General features: G+C 38.8%; 2 protein-coding genes and 1 pseudogene across 2 annotated transcripts; 1 reads left to right on the top strand and 2 right to left on the bottom strand.

The window, feature by feature from the left end:
- The first annotated feature begins 2,712 nt into the window (after positions 1 to 2,712).
- LOC133198339 (uncharacterized) lies at positions 2,713 to 4,218 on the top strand. The gene has a single exon (XM_061334443.1). The coding sequence runs from the start codon at positions 2,713 to 2,715 to the stop codon at positions 4,216 to 4,218; it is 1,506 nt and encodes a 501-aa protein (XP_061190427.1).
- A 1,935-nt stretch (positions 4,219 to 6,153) lies between these two features.
- Positions 6,154 to 7,470, bottom strand: LOC133198338 (uncharacterized protein F54H12.2-like). Its single transcript, XM_061334442.1, has one exon. The coding sequence runs from the start codon at positions 7,468 to 7,470 to the stop codon at positions 6,154 to 6,156; it is 1,317 nt and encodes a 438-aa protein (XP_061190426.1).
- A 4,239-nt stretch (positions 7,471 to 11,709) lies between these two features.
- On the bottom strand, positions 11,710 to 12,678 carry LOC133198799 (uncharacterized; annotated as a pseudogene).
- Positions 12,679 to 19,542: the final 6,864 nt, after the last annotated feature.

Genomic DNA, 19,542 nt, shown 5'->3' with positions numbered 1-19,542 from the left:
AGTCATCCGAGTTTAAACAATCCGATCGTAGAGCCGCTACAATCCTGGGAAACTCTGAATGCAGATGTTGTAATGTCAGAAATCGTCAAGGTACTCGATTCGAACGAAAGCTTACCCGTTGACGAAAGTCTTTTGGTCACCATAGGGTCCATTGATTTGCCAAAAGGAGGAGGTAACCCGAGAAAACTACTCATCACTTCTCTTTTTGGACCCAAAAATAGCGTAGAAAGGAAAAAATCACTTTTCACGTACAAAATGATAACAATTTATGCCTGGCCATTTCCATTGGTCTATGTTTTCTTAAAACGTGTAAAAAAGTGGACGCGCATACCTGGTCACAATTGGTGAGGAATGATTCCAATGAGGGGATGTTTGATCATGTTCTCAAACACCGCACTGTATCCAAGACCTATTATGACAATGTCCTGAAAACGTTGAGAAAAAAAAAGCAAACCGAGTTGGCGATGTGGCTTTGTCAAAAAGCCGGGGTGCCCACCGACAGATATTTAGGTCTAAATGACATCGAGCCCTTTGAAACCTTACTCAATGTCTCTATCAACGTCGTGTCCTCTAGAGTAGGAAACAAGTTCGTCAGGGTGACAAAGGACCAGGAAAAACCACGTCTCTATCTGCATCACGTGGACTCGGAAAAAGAAAAACACTGGCACGGGATTGCCAGCATACAAGGGTTTTTCAAAGCGTCGTACTTTTGTCATACCTGTTTGAAACCGTATAAAGATAAATCGAAACATTCTTGTGTCACCTCTTCTGAAGTGTGTTTACGCAACAACTGTCCAGAAACGGATGTCCAAATGGGCTGTCGTTCCTGTGGTCGAGTTTGTCGATCCCAATTGAGTTTCAAAAGCCATAAAGAAAAACGAGAAGTCAAAAAAGAGAGTTATCCCCCTGCATGCGACCTGTTTTACCAGTGTACAAAATGTAGAGTCGTTGTGGAACGTGTGAAGCGCTCACCCGAGTTACACGTTTGCGAAGAATGGCAGTGCCCTAACTGCCGAGAATATCAAACCGCGAAACATAATTGTTACCAGAAATCGTTTGGATCTGAAATCGAAAAGCGAAACAAGAAATTCTTCTTTTACGATTTTGAGACACGCCAGGATGACATGTTCCACTGTGAGGCGGGATACAGTCCGTCTCGCGTCAGATGTCGACATTGCGTTAAAGAGCCACGCCAGTGCGTCAACTGTAGACTATGTCAGAACTGTCGTGATCCGTCGTGTGGTCTAATACAACACAAAGTCAACTTTGCAGTACTACAGACCGCTTGTCATAAATGCGAAAAGGAGGAATTGGTAGAGGGTGCCACTTGCAGTAATTGCGGGACACGATGTGGAAGTTGTTCTGGGACACACAAAGGAAAATACGTTACTCCGCCATGTCCCGGGGCCTGTGGGAAGAGGGAACTAGTGTTTTCCGGGGACAACGCCGCCGAAAGATTTTGCGCTTACGTCACTAGTAAGCACTGCAAAGACTCGATTTTAATTGCACATAATGCAAAAAGTTTTGACTTGTACCCCGTTTTAGAAGTTCTCATCGACCGACACTCCATTCGACCAAGCAAAATCATATACAATGGTTCCAAAATCATGAAAATGCACATAGCCCCAAAACTGAATTTAACTTTTATGGATTCTCTCAATTTTCTTCCCATGAAACTAGCTAAAATACCAGAAGCGTTTGGTCTGCAAGAACTCTCCAAAGGATACTTTCCCCATTTATTCAATATTAAAGCTCATCAAAATTACGTGGGCCTGTATCCAGAATTACAATACTACGGATACCATTTCCTGTCGACAGAAGAGCGAAAGGAATTAGAAGACTGGAATGCAACGAAAAAAGACGAGACGTTTCATTTTCGAGAAGAAATGTTGCAATACTGTCGGTCGGACGTCGATATATTGCGACGGGCTGTCTTGAATTTAGAAAGTTAATGATCAACGTGACGACCATCGAGGAACACGTTGCACAAGCTGACGGAAACTTAAAAAAAAAAAACAAACCACCTATGGAGTCGACCCTTTCGATTACGTCACCATCGCAAGTGTTTGCATGGGCATTTTTAAGTCTTTATTTTTGAAGGGAAAGGAGAAAATGCAAATAACCAAAGACGGGGAAACGAAATGGTACGACATCGAACATTTAAGAGGACTGCAAGTGGTCAACCTCGAGGAATAATGGGTCCCTGTATTCGACCTTCAAAATGACGAGAACATGCAAATAGGCAAACGATATTTCAAGAGTCCCATAGCAGTCGTGCCTTCTCAAGGGTATACGAAACGCGATAATTACAGTAAAGTTTCGATTAAATGGTTAGAGTGGTTAATGGAAAAAAGTCGTCAGCGGGGAAACCCCGTTAGTATTTCACACGCTCTTAACGGAGGTGAATATCAGATTCCAGGCACCAATTACAGATGTGACGGATTTGTCCCAACTCCAACCGGAAAAGGAACCATTTACGAATTTCATGGTAAGACCATATACATTTATATCTTTAACATTTACCCCCCTCTCCCCCTCAATTGAAGGGGGGGGGGGCGGCGGCGTACCAAGTGTTAACCAGAAATACGTTTATTGTTTTCTCGTTTTTCTGAATAGGTTGTGTGTTCCACGGTTGTCCGTCTTGTTACGCCGAAGATCGTCATCATCTCAAGACATCCTTCCACCAATCAGACGATCCAGGAATTATATGAAATGACGAAAAAGAGAGAACGAGAACTCAAGGATCTAGGATACAAAGTTGTCTTCATTTGGGAACATCAATTTAAATATCAACTGGAAAAGAATGTGGCGTTACAGCAGTTCGTGTCGACATTGGATATACAGGACAGACTCGACCCACGTGATAGTTTTTTCGGCGATCGAACTAATGCCATAAAATTGCACTACAAGGCGGCGGAAGACGAAACCATTCAATATTACGACTTTACCAGTCTTTATCCGTGGACAAACGAATATTGTCGATATCCCGTAGGACTTCCTACCATCGTCACGGACAATTTTCAGGATATGTCTCAGTATTTTGGACTTGCTAAAATTAAAATTTTACCCCCTAGAAAACTCTATCACCCCGTGCTTCCTTACAGTTCTAATGGAAAATTGAAGTTTTCATTGTGTAGAACCTGCGCGGACAATGAAAATCAGAACGAATGCACGTGTTCCCTAGAGGAGAGGGCCATCACGGGCACGTGGTGTACTCCTGAAATTCGAATGGCAATGTCTAAAGGGTACAAAATCTTGAACATCTACGAGGTCTATCATTTTGCCGAGTCGTCTATGTACAATGTCGAATCGTGTGAGGGGGGATTGTTTACTCAGTACGTCAACATTATCTTAAAAATTAAACAGGAGGCTTCGGGATTTCTAGATGATTGTAAAACGGAAGAGGCGAAACGGAAATACATCGGGGATTGCAAAGAAAAAGAGGGCATAGATTTAGAATACGATAAAATTATGTTGAATCCCGGGTTGCGATGCTTAGCAAAACTCTGTTTGAATAGCTTCTGGGGTAAATTTGGTCAGAGATTGGGTATGCAACAGTCTATGTTTATTCACGAAACGGAGGCCGATAAATTTTTTCAAATGCTCACTGATCCGACCAAAACCCCCCACAATTTCCACATCGTTTCAAAAGACATTATTCATTTAGAATGGAGCAACAATCCTTTATTTACTCAATTCGATAACAAAACCAATATCTTCCTGGCATCGTTTACCACTATGTGGGCTCGACTGAAATTGTACAGTGTTCTCGACCAATTAAACGAGAACGTATTGTATTTCGATACAGACAGTGTCATCTTTAAGACTAAACGGTCGGACGATTTGAGTTACCTTCCTATCGGCAATTACTTAGGAGAGTTAACAAACGAGATCCGCCCCAAAGACGGCTACATTGTTGAATTCGTCTCGGGGGGTCCAAAGAACTATGCCTATCGCACATCGTCTGGCAAAGAAGAATGTAAAGTTCGAGGGTTTACATTGAACTGGGCCAACTCGAAATTAATCAATTTCGAGGCCATTAAATCGATCATCTGTACGTCACCCGAAAGAAAAATCGAGGTCGTCAATCCTTGTAAAATTTCGAGGGACAGTAGAAAAAGAAAACTGCTCAACAGAGTAGAAACAAAAAACTATAAAATGGTTTATACCAAACGAAGAATTCTACCCAATTTGGATACATTGCCATTCGGATTTTAAATAACAACAACGCTAAAATGTTTATTTGTACATGATTTTTATTAAATTACGTTAACAAGTCATGTAAAAAAAATGCTTTAATTTTTATTTAATACATGTCAATACGTCAGCCAAGGAATGTTTTTGTTCCTGTTCTTGCGTCTACCCTCAGATATTCCGGGAGGTCTGCCGATAGACTGACAAAACCCCTTCCTGCTTGTAACATGTTGTCTTTATCTTCTTTATCACCCATAGGTTGGATTTCCTTTAGGGACTCCGGTGTATTTTGAGTGTCTGTAGAGGACAGTTGTTCGGCGTGTTGGCCCACAAGACGGTCATACTTTAATTTAGGCACAAGTATAAATTTTTTTGCCATTTTAGGGAAAACGCGACACAATGGGTTTCAGTTATAAGGGCACCAATTCAATGTGTTTTAATAATATTCGACGTTTCTCCTTGTTGCTCACTTCTCTGGATCCCAGCTTCCGAATGTCCGATTCGAATGGTTTCAGCACATTTATACATTTTTTTGTTAAAGGATATGTACCAGTATAAATATTAAGAGCTATTTCACTCATCACGTCGAATTGCTCGCTAGTTAAGGTTTTGAGAATTAGTCTTTGTTGGGCACTGTCAGCATACAAAAGGAAATTTAAAAGAGCTCTATGCTTCTTCACTGTTTGCTTCATGATTATACACTGAGACGAAAAGTTTAAGTACAACTTTATATAGGTTGATAAATAATCATATCTTCTCCGGGGAGTACGCAAGACCTTAACTGGTATTCCCTCATTTGTGTAGGCTCTAAGCAGACATGCAAGTACCCAAAATTTCTTCTGGTCGCTGATTCATAAGCGGCTTTGAAAAAAGAACCCTGTCCCGGTAATACCTGAGAACCAAACGTGATTACCTGTCGAGAATTGCGATAATTTTTAAACAAAATTACGTTCTGACAATTTAAAGATATGGTCCTCGCATATTTCCCGGGAGGATAAAGGTTCTGCGAAAGCATCACCGTAGTCACGTTTCTATGATGAGATGTCACCGTAAACAAGTGAACACAATCTTGCGATTGGGCTATTTGTAACATCAGATCATCCAAGACCAAGATGGTGTGATTGACACCCTCTGTATACTGCTCTATGTCTTCTTTAGATGGCAACCCTTGGTGTAATGTGAAGTTTGGTATTGACTGAGACATATCGTCAAAGACGGGCTGGTATTCAGTGTAGGCGTAAATAATCTTGTCCACCGGTACAGAGAACATTCCATTAGCATTTTGTAGAAGTGATTTGGTAAAATGGGTTTTACCACTCTGTGTGCATCCACAGCTCAAAATAGTCGTAGGTGCCGAAAACGGAAGTAAAGCATGTGTTTTCCACCAGTCGTTCATGATCAGTGTTTCTTTTTCCTTGGTCATTCTTAAACTGAGATTACTTCACGTTTAATCTCATATTTATATACTTGACAAAATATTGTACTGTTGAAACTCACTTTATTAGTATTTCACATAGTCATGCATAAAATGTTTTTCAAAGGTATCATTGACATGTATATTAGGAAACAAATCATACACCCGATTCAACGAATATTTGAAACACAATCTCGCAATTAAATATACCAATACATAAAGCCCACACCAATCGGAATAATATGGTTGCAATGGGATCGTTTTGAAAGTACAATGCATTTTATTTTTATCGAAAAAGTTCTGTATATCGGTATTATAATCGGCTGGTGATTTTCCAAGACTGTCGAAAAATTCTACATGAAACGAGTCAAACACAATAAACGCCACCCAATGTTCTCCGGGAAACGGTAAAGGCTGTGTATTCACGATAAATGCACTCGGAAACTCGGTCACAGTTCAAGGTAACGTGTTGCTGGCAAACACTCCTTTTAAGTAACGTCTTAAGCAGGGGTCCGTTCTCACAATCTTTAACATCTGAGTCGAGTTCATGGTTGAATGTAATTAATGTCACGTGATTTATCCACCTCAAGCAGGGAGGAAAACGTAGCAAATACAAGGACGTTGGCAGCTTTAGTTGTAGCTTCTTTGAATTTCAGTTCCAGTCTGGTATTTCCTCGACGAATGAGGTTTAAATATTCTTCGCCAAACCCGCAAGGATCGATGGTAAAGACAAACAAGGAGTATCCCGATCCGAAATTTTCTCGAGAGATATCGATTCCAGCATCTGTGTTCCATTTCTTCGAGGCTTCAAACAAACGAGTGTAAGCTGCCACATACTGTCCTGCTGAGAAGTCCGTTTTTAGTGGTCTACCAGGTACGCCTTCTCCGTTGACGTATATACCGACATCTGTTACTCCCATGTGTTCGAGATTGAATGGGTTGGCCGAATAATCACCATTGACAGCTTTCTGGTCTACCAGAGCTACCACAATACGGTCGGGTACAGCCTGGGGGAAAATATTGTCCCAGTAAAATTCTGTCGATCCTTTGGGTATGGTATTCATTTTTAGTTCGTTCCTTGATATCGTATACTTTACAGGCGTCGATTCGATTTGTTTACTGTGGTTCAGCAGAACACCAGGATCTACTCGTACCTTTGCAACTTTGTACACGACATCCAGCAGTTCTAGTTTGTAAGCTGCTGAGGATTCTGCAGACATGATCACAAACGGGGTGCTGGATCTAAATAGTTTGATGTAAATGTCTACTCCGTTTATCAAGTACTTGTCTATATCAAAGATATCTTCCTTCAGGTTTCCTTCCAGCTCAAAAATTTTACTTTGCTGAGTAAAACCGTATCGTAGCACTAGTCCAGCGTTACCTCCGTTGTAAGCGTTGGCGTCGTTCATCGTCCCTTCGTCTTTATAGAACAATTCTGACTGCTTTTGATAATCCAAGTCGTCTTTCCCACTGAACAAAATTGTCTTGAGATAAGCTTTCCATGGATAGTTGTTTGTATTGAAGGACACAAGTTTGTTGTTTAAGTAGACGTCCATCTGTGAAAACATACTTTGCAGAGGTAGGTTTACGATACCCGTTTTTTCTTGTTCAGCTAGAGCTGTCCCGTCGGCTTTTAAAATTCGTGCTTTTACGTACAATTTACTTCTTTTCAAATCTATATATTCTGCACCTGAACCCGAAACTACAATTTCGATTGGTGTGTCTGATACACCTATGCTGGATATTGGTCTTGCTTCCGTGAAATATACTTTCTCTACCGCTACTTGATTGGTAGGAGATGCAAATAGAGACAGTTCCATGGGCTGAGCTATGTCTTTGTTATCACCGCTTAAAAAGGCCATTTTTAATCCTGAAAGACACTCTTGTAGGCGTCAATCTTAAATTTTTTCACTTTAATTGACTTTGTTTTCTTGACAGGTATTCGCTTTTTCTTAGTAACCGACTTTGTTTTGATTGACTTCGATTTTCGTTGCTTAGCTAGTTTAGGAGACTTGGTTTTCTTCTGCTTTTGATTTGTTCGTGTTGTCGTCTTCCTCTTCTTCGTGGGAATGACAGAAGATCGAGAACGGGGCCTTTTTATACCCACACTGTGTACCTTGACGAATGGAACACCTTCTTTGATATCATTTGCGTGTTCAGTTTTCGCCCTTTCCTCCACTGCAGCTACCGGAGTCACGTGAGTTGAGTTTACGGAAGATTCCAATTGTGAGTGTGGCCTCAAAGGAATGACGTAAGATCTGTGTCGTTTCCTTCCTCTTCCTATTTGCTTAGGCTTGTACTTAAAAGGATTAAACTTTTTCTCTGCCATGTTTTTGTAAAACGCTTCCCAGAGTCTGGGGTCACTGACGTACGTCTGACTGTTCATCATAAAACGTAAGGAAACTTTTTAAAATGAAGTGTTACGGTCACCGGTCCATCTAAAAATGAAACCAAGTTTCCCTCTCTGTCCGTTATATATATACCGATCTGCTGTAATTCGCAGATTTTCCCGGAATGTAATAGGGTAAAGCAAACGTAATGTTTTCTGGGTTTTGCCCAAGACATACACGTCTCAAAAAGGGGGCGTCTTTCCCTCCAACAATCGTTTCCTCACAGATATCACAACACACAAACAAATCCGATTTCTTTTTGGATGTGATCCAACTCTCTGTTGAGAATTCTGTTAATGCAACTGACCAATATCCTTCGAACGGAATTTGCTTATTTAATTGAACTCGGAAACAATTGGGTTTGTTATCAAAATACTCAGAGCAGTCGGTAGACGTCAGTACCATTCGGACGCTCATTTTGAATGAAAAAGGATTGGTGAAACTTGCTCCTTTTTATTGGGCGTTTTCTAAAGAACTTTCTGGAATCCACGAGTTAAATTTACGCGGCCATCCTTCCTATTTTACAAAGGCCTCTTTAACGTTCCCCCGACCCCGTCTTTTCAACACTTTTTCAACTCTGTACAATACATCTCCTGTTTTTATGACTTTCTGAAGTTCCGATTCGTAGAAGGTACCTTCGATTGGGTCATCGTCTAAATCCTTTACTTTGTACACAGGAATTCCTCCTCTTTTATATCTGGCACTTACTTTGAAAAATTCTCCTGTCCATTTTTGCTGGTAATCTCTTTGAAATGGATGTTTGAGTTGTGATATTCTCACATTGTCTCCAATTTTGAACTTAAACACAGGTTTAATTCTTTTTCGTAATACTTTGTTTGATGTTTTAACGTCCTCCTGAACCTTAACATTCTTGTCTAGTTTGGCCTTTTTCTGATCCGATAGATATGCATCTAGTCTGATTTCATCAGCATTATCTTTATTGACATTAACTTGTGCATTACTACCTAAAGGACCTGTGTGGTCTTTTGTTATAGCTGTTTACCAGGTCTTGTAACACAGTCACATAGCGGTACGTTCTTTTATTCATGAAATAACGATACATCAGATTTTTCATGGTGCGAATTACCCTCCCCGCATAATTTGCTTTTGTTTCGTTTTGAGTGTATATAACACTAATGCCTTCTTTCTTTAGAAAAGCCTTTACCCAACGGTTTTCAAATTCACTACCTTTATCTGTTCTCAATGTGTGCGGTTTTCTTCCTTTTTGGAAAACAGATTTCAAACCTTCAATGATCGTTTGATTTTGTTTATTTTTCAAAGGAATGATGAATAAAAATCGACTGAATATGTCTATTAACACTAGCAGAAATTTGTATCCATCGTTATGAGACGCTATGTTGCTGACGTCTGCCAAATCACCATCCCACATAGAGTCAATCGTGTCAACAATCACATTTTAGCGAGGAAATGTCTTTCGAATCGGCTTAAGGAAGCGATTGCAAGGCGTCACGTGATCGACTCATGTGATGTTTAAAAAAAGAAGATTTACGGTACAACCATTTCCGGAATAACAGCTGAATAAGGAGCGTGATTATGATTACGCCCATGACAAAATATCTTCGTGGCAATATTTTTAAAGCAGAGAAAGAATAATATAAAGATGTGATGTTGCAGAGTGTTGGTGAGCGTCGACGCAGACTTTTTTTTATCCCTGTGGTTTTTTTTTCGTTTCGACACGTCTACCTTTTGTCGTAGTTCTGAACACTGAAATCTATTTCATGAATAAATGTAATTCATATCTGGATCTTTACGTCCTCTAGTTTTATTTAAAATATTAATATTAGAATTTTATTTGAGATCGGTTTCTTTCCTATAGGATCTACATCTATGAATCGATATTCATTTCTTAGAAGCTTCAGACGGCGTGATTTTCTCAGTGATTATAATGAATATAGGCCTATAAGGATGGACAGATAAATGAATGCGATTTTTATATATACGTGTATAGACCAGTTTGAGGCCGCATGCTGGACATGAACGTATTTTTAAAAATATCGCAGAGGAAATTGTTTTCCTGTGTAAGATCTTCTCTAGCATTTTCAACTCTTACATCGACCATGTAAACATTGAATCGTCGGCACATTATTGCGTAAACATATAATTGTTGTGGTAAAATGTTTTATTCGTCGTATTTGGTAAAAAATTGAAACTTAACACACTTCTGATGACAGAAAAGAAAAGTTTCTTTTTGCAAGTTTTCACAAATCTAGCAAAAAATACGCGAGTAAGAATGACAGACGAAACTAAGAGAGGTTAATTCTGACAATCGAGGTCTTTATTTTTGAAACAAAACAGTTTGCACTATAGTTTTGACCTCAAGTGTGGCATTATGACGTCACAATGGAGATATGTAGGCTTACCTAGTTCATGAAAAAATGAATTGTTTTCTAACTTGCAATGAATCTGAAGGAAAAATATTTGCAAAATGTAAATATTAAATAGCAAATCATAAAATTTGTCAAATAAGATAATAGTTAGGATTTTTATATACGGTATATATTGCAGGTACAAGTTCTCTGAAATACTTTATTCATTCAATGTGTTCAAGTGACCCCCCCCCCCCCCCTTCCGATTCCAAGTCACAGTGCAGAGAACTCGATGAGTGTTCAGAGCATGAATAATTTGGCCCTTAGACCACTGTGCACTGGTTTAGAATGTATATACATGTACTTATGTTGATATAATAACGGAATGAATATTTTGGAGATGGGGAAATAAAAAAATATGCATATTGTTGTTTTTTGTGTACATTATACTTATATCTTTCTGCTCTACGTATAAAATGAGCAACCACTACAAGATTTTCAGGAAAAAAATTTATTAATCTATACATATTTTCTATAGTTTGTAACAAATTATGCATATTAAAGGTTCAGCAACAAACCATCAGATTAAAATTTATGAAATCTTTTAATATTTTAGGAAGGGGGGATATTGAAATGCATGTAGCTTAAAAAAGAATGTGATGACCCCACTTCATATTTTAACCATAAGTCACTTATAATAATTTACAATGACTACTCCCCAAAGCAACTGTGGCATTAGTACATCTATCAGTAGTTTCCGATACAATTTTTATTTCCGATGAATATAAAGCATATTATTTAATATCTGGTGAAAATTATTTAATTTGTTTCAATTTTGATACCTGTATGGCATAATTAAAAATTCACTACATAAATATCAAAATATTGAAAAACGGTGGTTACCATGGCAACCATATCTTCCTTATAACCCTGATGACCATAGTTGAAATTTTCATATTATGATACCATTAAGGTAAGGCAAATTATATGTAAAAATGAGAAAAATTCATAGAGCGGATTTTTTTCATGTACCCTTGCAATCTCTTCCTTAAACAGGCTATAAGCATCTTCGTTGTTTAAAAACTGTTTAATTTTTTGTCTTCCAATCTTATATTTACCCTCTGATTTAACAGCTTGGTACAATTTTTCGGGGCCAGCAAATGCACCTGGTTTACCGGGAGTGTAATAAAGCTCCCGTAGTAATCCGTATAGTTTGACATACTGGAACAAACTATCTATATGGTTCTCAGAGTAGAGTTTTATAGCAAAACACAAAACTTGTTTGGTCGAGTATCATTTTATTTTTGTTAGAATACAATAATTACACACATAACAGATCATACATATACCAGGCCCCAAAAGTAATATAAAAATTTAAAAGTTTTCATTCAAAATCACTCTCCCGGTTTATTAGATCTTGAGAATCCCCAGCGTTACATTCCATGGAGGAAGAAGGAGTCTCTCGTGGGTCGTATCCGAAAGGAGTACATACCGGACAGTAAAGCATCCCTAGCTGATTCTGGTGAGACTCGCTCATCATGCAAAGTTCTGCGTCTTTTAACTCCGGAACATACTCGTGCATCTCTTCGACAGCATACCCAAGTCTTGCCAACTTGTTCCTGTTTAGTGTGACTCCTTTCTTTGTTGGGACCGGTTTTGTAGCGTCTTCTGGTTTCCAAAAATGTCTAATGTCTACTGTAGGATTGTTCGGTGATAATGAAACAAACACTCCTCCGCCAACATGCCACTGTGCTTCGTCATTTTCTTGTCCAACATTGTCGATGTAGCTTTGGATATCTGGCAAAAGAGATTCAAACTTTAACCAGCGGTCCAAAGGAAAGGTAACACCCTTCTTTGTGGCAATGAGTCGACTCTGCAAGGTGTCGGATATTGATGTAAAGTATCCCCTTGTAAGGCATGACAGTGAGAAAGAGGTCGTTTACATCGTCCAAAGGTATTCTACATCTTTGCTCTTGCAAAAGTTTGTCTTTTTTAGATTCAGAAGTACCCCTGTCTTTTGTATTGATCACTAACGACCTTGCCATGGCTAGCTTTTTTTCGTATTCAGTTTTTGAATCTTCATCAGTGTTCATTAGGAGTCTGGATAGGTCACCTTGGTTAGCTTTGATTAATGCCTTTCGGAGTCCCATAAAACCGTCGAACCTCGACGCAAAATAATGCTTAATAGTTTTCTGTTTTTGTCATAACTGGTCTTCTCGGCTTCTATTTGCTGTCTCATTTCATCTGTAATGACGTGCAAAGCGTATAAGTGTCCTGCTACTGAACCAGGCATCATCTTTTTCACCAATGTAGAGTAGTTTGCTTTGATGAGATCTTGGTGTTTTTGCTCCATCTTGCTAGTGACAAGAACTCACTGAGAAGTGGTAAAATTTCACAATCGAATTAAGTTTATATACAATTTAGATCATGACTGTAGACTCCTCCTTGACTGTAGAGTCATCTTTGAGTGTAGACTCCTCCTTGACTGTAGACTCCTCCTTGACCGTAGACTCTGACGTTAAAATAGGTTGCTGTCTTTGATTGTCTTCTAGCTTAGTATGATTTCTTATTATTTGTAAATGTTTCTCCAATACAGCGCTTATTATGTTTGATACGTTTTCTTTTCTTCTTTTAAAGCGATTTCTGTCCAAAGCCATGGTCATCCATTCCCCTTTTCGTTCTTCATAGGGAATAAGGATAACCGTTACCTTTTCTGAAAAGTGTACAGTCTTGTTCTTATTCTTCATACCCCCTCCCTTGCTTTATTATTCTAATGTTTCTGTGTTTTCAAAATAGATTCATCCATATGATTTACAGATGCTTTCAGGTATTGCCACTGTGTTCTGGTCAAGGTAATTCCTTCGTCTCCCGGTTTTCCGGAATGAAACCGTCTTATATCAATCTGAACAGTTTCGTTGACACATATCCTGGCGTAAACCTCATTTGAAAGCGGGTACTGATCCACAAATGAACACGTTTTAAGCGCACTTTTTAATGTAGGGCGTAAAACACAGTCTATCTGAGTAGCGTTTTTCTTCTGGTGTAAGACGCTGACAACGATGCACAAAAAAATAATAAGTCCGACCGCAAAAATCCCAGGTATAATTATTTCTATCTTTTTTTTTCAACTTTTCTTTTAGCATGCTTTACACTCGTTTCCACAGTTGTTTGTTAGAAGATCCATCATGACCATTTGTTCAGCCATTTTTGTCAAATTGATTGTATTGTTGTGTTGTCTAGCTTATTTATACCCTCAACTCGTATGGTCGCCCAATAAAAAAATAATATCCATATGTAGTAATACATTGAACGCACAAATCTCTCCTTGTAAATCAAATCGTTATTTCACATTCCAGTACTTTTTGGGCATAATTCGACGTTTCATTAGGTATTCTTCGGATCCCCAGCTGTCTGCAACATCATAACCGTTTTTCATTTTTTCTTTAAAATCATTTATAAATGCCTTTTTTTTTGTCAAACCATTGACTTTCTTGTAAAGTCCATTTTTTGTTGTCACTATTTCTTAAAGCACTCCAGGCTACAATTTTCCATTTGTACTGCTTCTCCATGGTTTCCATTTTAATAACATCGTAAATCAGTATTATCGTTGTATTTATCTAAAAACGTGACTGTAGACTCACCCTCGTCTCTAAGTACTTCCCTCAGAAGTTTCTGAAGTCATTGACAGTAGACTACCCTTTGACCCATGACGTCATCCTGGCTGTGAACTACCCCTGACTGTAGACTCATCCCTTGACTGTGAACTACCCCTTGATTGTGAGTCCCCCTTGACTGTAGACTATCCCCTGACTGTAGACTACTCCCTTGACTGTAGACTCCCCTTGACTGTAGACTACCCCCTGACTGTAGACTCCCCCCTTGACCTCGTGACCTTTATGGGGAAAACCCATGACGTCATCCTGACTGCAAAGTGACTGCACTCTGTCCCCCTTACTACTCATGGGTTTCAACATATGTAGAGATTTTTTTGGGGGGGGGGGGTGTCGAGCAGAGAGTTTTAAGTAGAGGAGAAAGGCCTCACACTGTCCATTCTGTGAGAGAAAGAACTAATCGAGGGCAGTAGGCCCGAGATTAGTTTTTTCTCTCACAGAATGGACAGTTTGAGGCCTTTCTCCCTTACTTACAACATGATTTTTTTTGCTGTTTATGGAATCAAATAAACAAAATATAGAAAACTAGTATTGTATTCAGAATGGATAGTTCCAGGTAACATAGATGCAATAGTAAGTCCATTGTTTACAGAATAGACAGTCACAGGTAAGATAAGGGTACTCAGCAATTTTTGAATAGCTATTGTGTTACATTACAATGGCCTTTGTCTAAAGAATGGACACTTACAGGTAGGATTCCTTTAATATACGAGCAGGTGCTATTTCTGAATCACTTGAAAGCTTTCCTTTGCAAGATAAGCATGCCTTCCTCTGATTGAGAAAGTGTTTTTTTAACACAATCAAAATGAAGATGCGCAAAATAATGATGGTGTATTAAGTGACATTTGGGACATGGAAACAGAAAATAGTAAAGCACAAAATAAGGCTAACTTCGATCCAAGGATGGTTTCATTTTCGGACATTTCTGACGAGGAGATTGTGAATGCTAGCCAGGATACTGAAAATATTGTACGATTTCTTAAACACTGAAATCAGGAGGAATTACATGAGTTACTGAAGAAAGGTTTATCGAAGAAAACGGAAGGAAAGGCGAGGTTGGCTATATTATTGTTTGAAACTTGGCAGCAAAACAGAAAAAAAATCTTGGGTCAGAATTCATTTGAAATTACATCGCAGGAAGATATTTTGAAATTGAATGATGAGGAACTAAACACAGCGATGAGTTTCTTTATAGCAGGGGTCAAGAATAACCAGAAGTCTCTGACGAGACTGTAGCTCTACTGGTTTGAACTTATAACAAAGGAAAAGAAAAGTAGTACTTGGACTTGAAACTTTGCAACAGCAATAAAGAGAGTAATGATCCTAGGTTTAATCTCTATTAAAGGCAAAATTTATTGCAATCAGACAAAAACTGTAGGAAGAGTAACCTTCTAAAAGATTTTAACAGAAATTTTGATTTTAGTAACCACGGCAACATCATTCATCAAAATAAAAAAAAAAAATGAGAAAAACAATTATATGTCTCGGTGTAGTCTATTTGCATGCCAAGCTACATTGAAATTAAAGCTGAACTATAGAAGGAGCAGCATTTTGAATGTATTTCACAGAAATTTGTTTTAGTAACCATGGCAACACTTCACCAAAATCAAAAATTGATTGTCAGAATTGTATCTCAGTGTAGTCTACTTGTGTGCCTCGTACTTTTGAAATCGGACCAAAACTATAGAAGGAGTAGCATTTTAAAGGAATTTCACAGAAATTTCTATTTTTAGTAACCATGGTAACACAGTTCATCCAAATCAAAAACAGATGCACTAAGTTATGTAAGTAAAATCTACTTGTGTGCCAAGTTATATTGAAATTAGATTAAACCTGTTAGAGGAGTAGCCTTTAAATGTTTGTTTATATGTTGTTTAACGTCCCTCTCGAGAATTTTTCACTCATATGGAGACGCCACCACCTGCCGGTCGTGAGCTGCAAATTTTGTCCTATACTCGGCACTTACGGCCATTGAGCAGTGAGTGATCTTTTTCGTGCCAGCACCTACTGCGACACGGGACCTCGGTTTATACGGTCTCATCCGAAGGATCGGTCTGCACGTCCCACAGTGGGATTCGAACCCGCGACGTAAGGATCAACTCGTTACTCCGCGACTCTAGAACAGACGCTCTAACCACTGCGCCACGCGGGCGATAGTAGCGAATTTCACAGAGGTTTCTATTTTTAGTAACCATGGCAACACCGTTCATCAAAATCAAAAACCGATGCACTAAATTATGTATCTTTATATAATCTACTGTGTGCCAAGTTATATTGAAATCAAACAAAAACTGTAGGAGGAGTAGCGTTTTAAAGGAATTTCACAGATATTTCTATTTTTAGTAACCATGGCAACATTGCTCATCGAAATCAAAATCCGATGCAGTACATTATGTATCTTTGTGTAGTCTACTTTTGTGCCAAGTTATATCGAAATCAGACCAAAACTGTAGAAGTAGCGTTTTAAAGGAATTTCAAAGAAATATCTATTTTTAGTAACCATGGCAGCATCGTTCATCAAAATTAAAAACTGATGCACTAAATTATGTATCTTAGTGTAGTCAACATGTGTGCCAAATAATATGGAAATAAACTTAAAGCTGTAGGAGGAGTAGCGTTTTAAAGGAATTTCACAGATATTTCTATTTTTAGTAACCATGGCAATACCGTTCATCAAATCAAAAACCGATGCACTAAATTATGTATCTTTGTGTAATCTATTTGTGTGCCAAGTTATAGACAGATATACAGACGGACGGACGCCGGACGTCTTACTATTGCATGAGCTCTTCTGGTCTCTGACCAGTAGAGCTAAAAATGGGGAAGACTACAAATCAAATACTCTTTTTGAATTTGGGTCAGTCGCGGCCGAGATTCGAACTCGCGGCCTCCCGATCACGGAGCGAGCGCTCTACCGACTGAGCTTCCGTGAAGGGTTTCTTGAGAAGAAGATTTTTCCAATATATTTCAATGTAAAAGTATGATCCCCTATTTTGGCCCCTACCCTACCCCGGGGGGTCATAATTTGAACAATTTAGAATTTAAACTACCCCAGGAAGATTCCACATAAGTTTCAGCTTTTCTGGCCCAGTGGTTCTTGAGAAGAAGATTTTTTATGAATTCTCCTATAATTTTTAATGTAAACTTTTGATTCCCTATTTTGGCCCTCCACCCTAACCCTGGGGCCATGGTTTGAACATTTTAGAATTTAGACTACTCAAGGAAGCTTCTACACAAGTTTCAGCTTTTCTGGCCCAGTGGTTCTTAAGAAAAAGGTTTTTAAAGATTTTTCCTATATTTTTCAATGGAAAACTTGGATTCCCTATTGTGGCCCTAACCTACACTACCCAAGGATGCTTCCACATAAGTTGCAGCTTTTCTGGCCCTGTGGTTTTTGAGAAATTTTTTAATGACCCCATCCTACTTTTGTTTTTTCTTGATTATCTCCCCTTGTAAAGAATGTTGGCCCTTCATTTTAACAAATTAAATTGTCCTTTACCCAATGATGCTCTGTACCAACTTTGGTGAAAATTGGCCGAGTGGTTCTTGAGAAGAAGTTGAAAATGTGAAAAGTTAACAGACGGACGGACGGACAAAAGGTGATCAGAAAAGTTGACTTGAGCTTTCAACTCAGTTGGGCTAATAAAAGGAATTCCAGATTCTTTTATCAATATTGTGAATATAGCACGAAATGACAACCATGATTATTGTACTCTTATTAATTCTAGAACATCATTTTGTAAATAATCCACCCAACGCCCCAATTTTTCAGCAAATTATGACGAAAATCTAATTTTAAATTTATTTGTCCTTTAGGCCAAAAGCTGAAAAGTCAAGTTTGACCTTATTTTCTTCTCCATCTGCAAAGTTAAAAAAATTCCCAACCAAGAAATGTTTTGATCCCCCCCCCCCCCAAAAAAAAAACTTTCCCCAACCGTGCAAAAAAATTTCTTAACAGGGCTCCATATTTCGGAAGTGGGTGGGGTTCATTTTTATTGGCTTCAGTATATACATTTCATTTAATAACTCTGCAAATCGGGTCCGGACCCCTCCAGCCTACTTCCGCGCATGCTCTTCCTTTTTAAGTCACCTAAGTCACTCAGGTTACGTATTGCTATCCGTTTTTGTCCGTCGGCGTGTGTCGTGCGATGTGCGTTAACATTTGAACATTTTTAGCTTCTCCTCTGAAACCACTCAACCAATTTCAACCAAATTTGGCATATGGCATCTATGGGTAAAGGGGAACAAAAATTGTGAATTTCATGGTCCCTGCCCCCCTGGGGCCTGAGAAGTGGGGCTAAAACCACCAAAATTAATGCAATCTTTAAAAATATTCTTCTTTATTCCTGGACATCAAGCAGTCAAACTGTTGGCATGATAATAATAAGCATTGAGCCCTCTACCGAAATTGTGAAATTCATGGCCCCAGGGTGAGGGGTTCTGGTGCTAGGGCGGGGCTATATAGATCATATAGTGAAAGTGCATTATTTCTTTCAAAATCTTCTTCTCTGCTCCTGGGTATTAAATAAACTAACTAAGTATTCCAAATTGTGAAATTCAGGTGTTCTGGTGTTAGGGCGGGGCACTATCGATTATATAGTGAAAATGCATTAATTCTTTGAAAATCTTCTTCTCTGCCATAGGGTATTAAATAAACTTAACTAAGTACAAAGTTAGGATGAGCAAGAGTGCCTCTTCCAAAATTGTGAATTTCATGGCCCCTGGGTCAGGGGTTCTGGTGTTTGGGCGGGACTCTATTAATTATATAGTAAAATCCATTAATTCTTTGAAAATCTTCTTTTCTACTCCTGGGAATTGAATACAGTAACAAAGTACATAGTTATGATGAGCAAGAGTGCCTCTTCCAAAATTGTGAATTTCATGGCCTCTGGGTCTGATGTTCTGCTGTTAGGGTGGGGCTCTAGTGATTATAAAGTGAAAATGCATTAATTCTTCGAAAATCTTCTTCTCTACTCCTGGGTATTATTGAAACGCATTAAATACATAGTTATGATAATCAAGGATGCCTCATCCAAAATTGTGAAATTCGTGGCCCCTGGATCAGGGGTTCTGGTGTTAGGGCGGGGCTCTATTGATTATAAAGTGAAAATGTTTTAATTCTTTAAAAATCTTTTTCTCTGCACCTGGGTATTATTTAAACAAACTAAGTACATTGTTATCATAAGCAAGGATGCGTCTTCCAAAATTATGAAATTCATGGCCCCGGGGTCAGGAGTTCTGGTGCTAAGGCGGGGCTATATAGATCCTATAGTGAAGGTGAATTATTTCTTTAAAAATCTTCTTCTCTGGCCCTGGGTATTGTTTAAACAGACTAAGTACATTGTTATGATACGCAAGGATGCCTCTTCCAAAATTGTGAATTTTATGACCCCAGGATTAAGGGTTCTGGTGAGGGGGGGGGGGGGGCTTCTACATTTAAGCGGAGTAACTCAAAATAGAAAGAGCAAGTAGCCTCCCTTTGACATTTTTTGTTTTCATGTGTTGGCTAGGTCACGGCATGCATGCAGATACTGACATTATACCAT

Source organism: Saccostrea echinata, unplaced genomic scaffold, assembly GCF_033153115.1.
Source record: "Saccostrea echinata isolate AGI-Se365-2 ecotype Australia unplaced genomic scaffold, CSIRO_AGI_Sech_v1 ptg000033l, whole genome shotgun sequence".
Taxonomy (NCBI): Eukaryota; Metazoa; Mollusca; class Bivalvia; order Ostreida; family Ostreidae; genus Saccostrea; species Saccostrea echinata.
Note: the sequence above shows the minus strand (reverse complement) of the source record. Positions and strands in the feature narration are given on the sequence as shown.

Excerpts from the sequence above, each read along its gene's own strand:
- LOC133198339 (XM_061334443.1), top strand. The coding sequence starts at position 2,713 with ATGACGAAAAAGAGAGAACGAGAACTCAAGGATCTAGGATACAAAGTT.
- LOC133198338 (XM_061334442.1), bottom strand. The coding sequence starts at position 7,470 with ATGGCCTTTTTAAGCGGTGATAACAAAGACATAGCTCAGCCCATGGAA.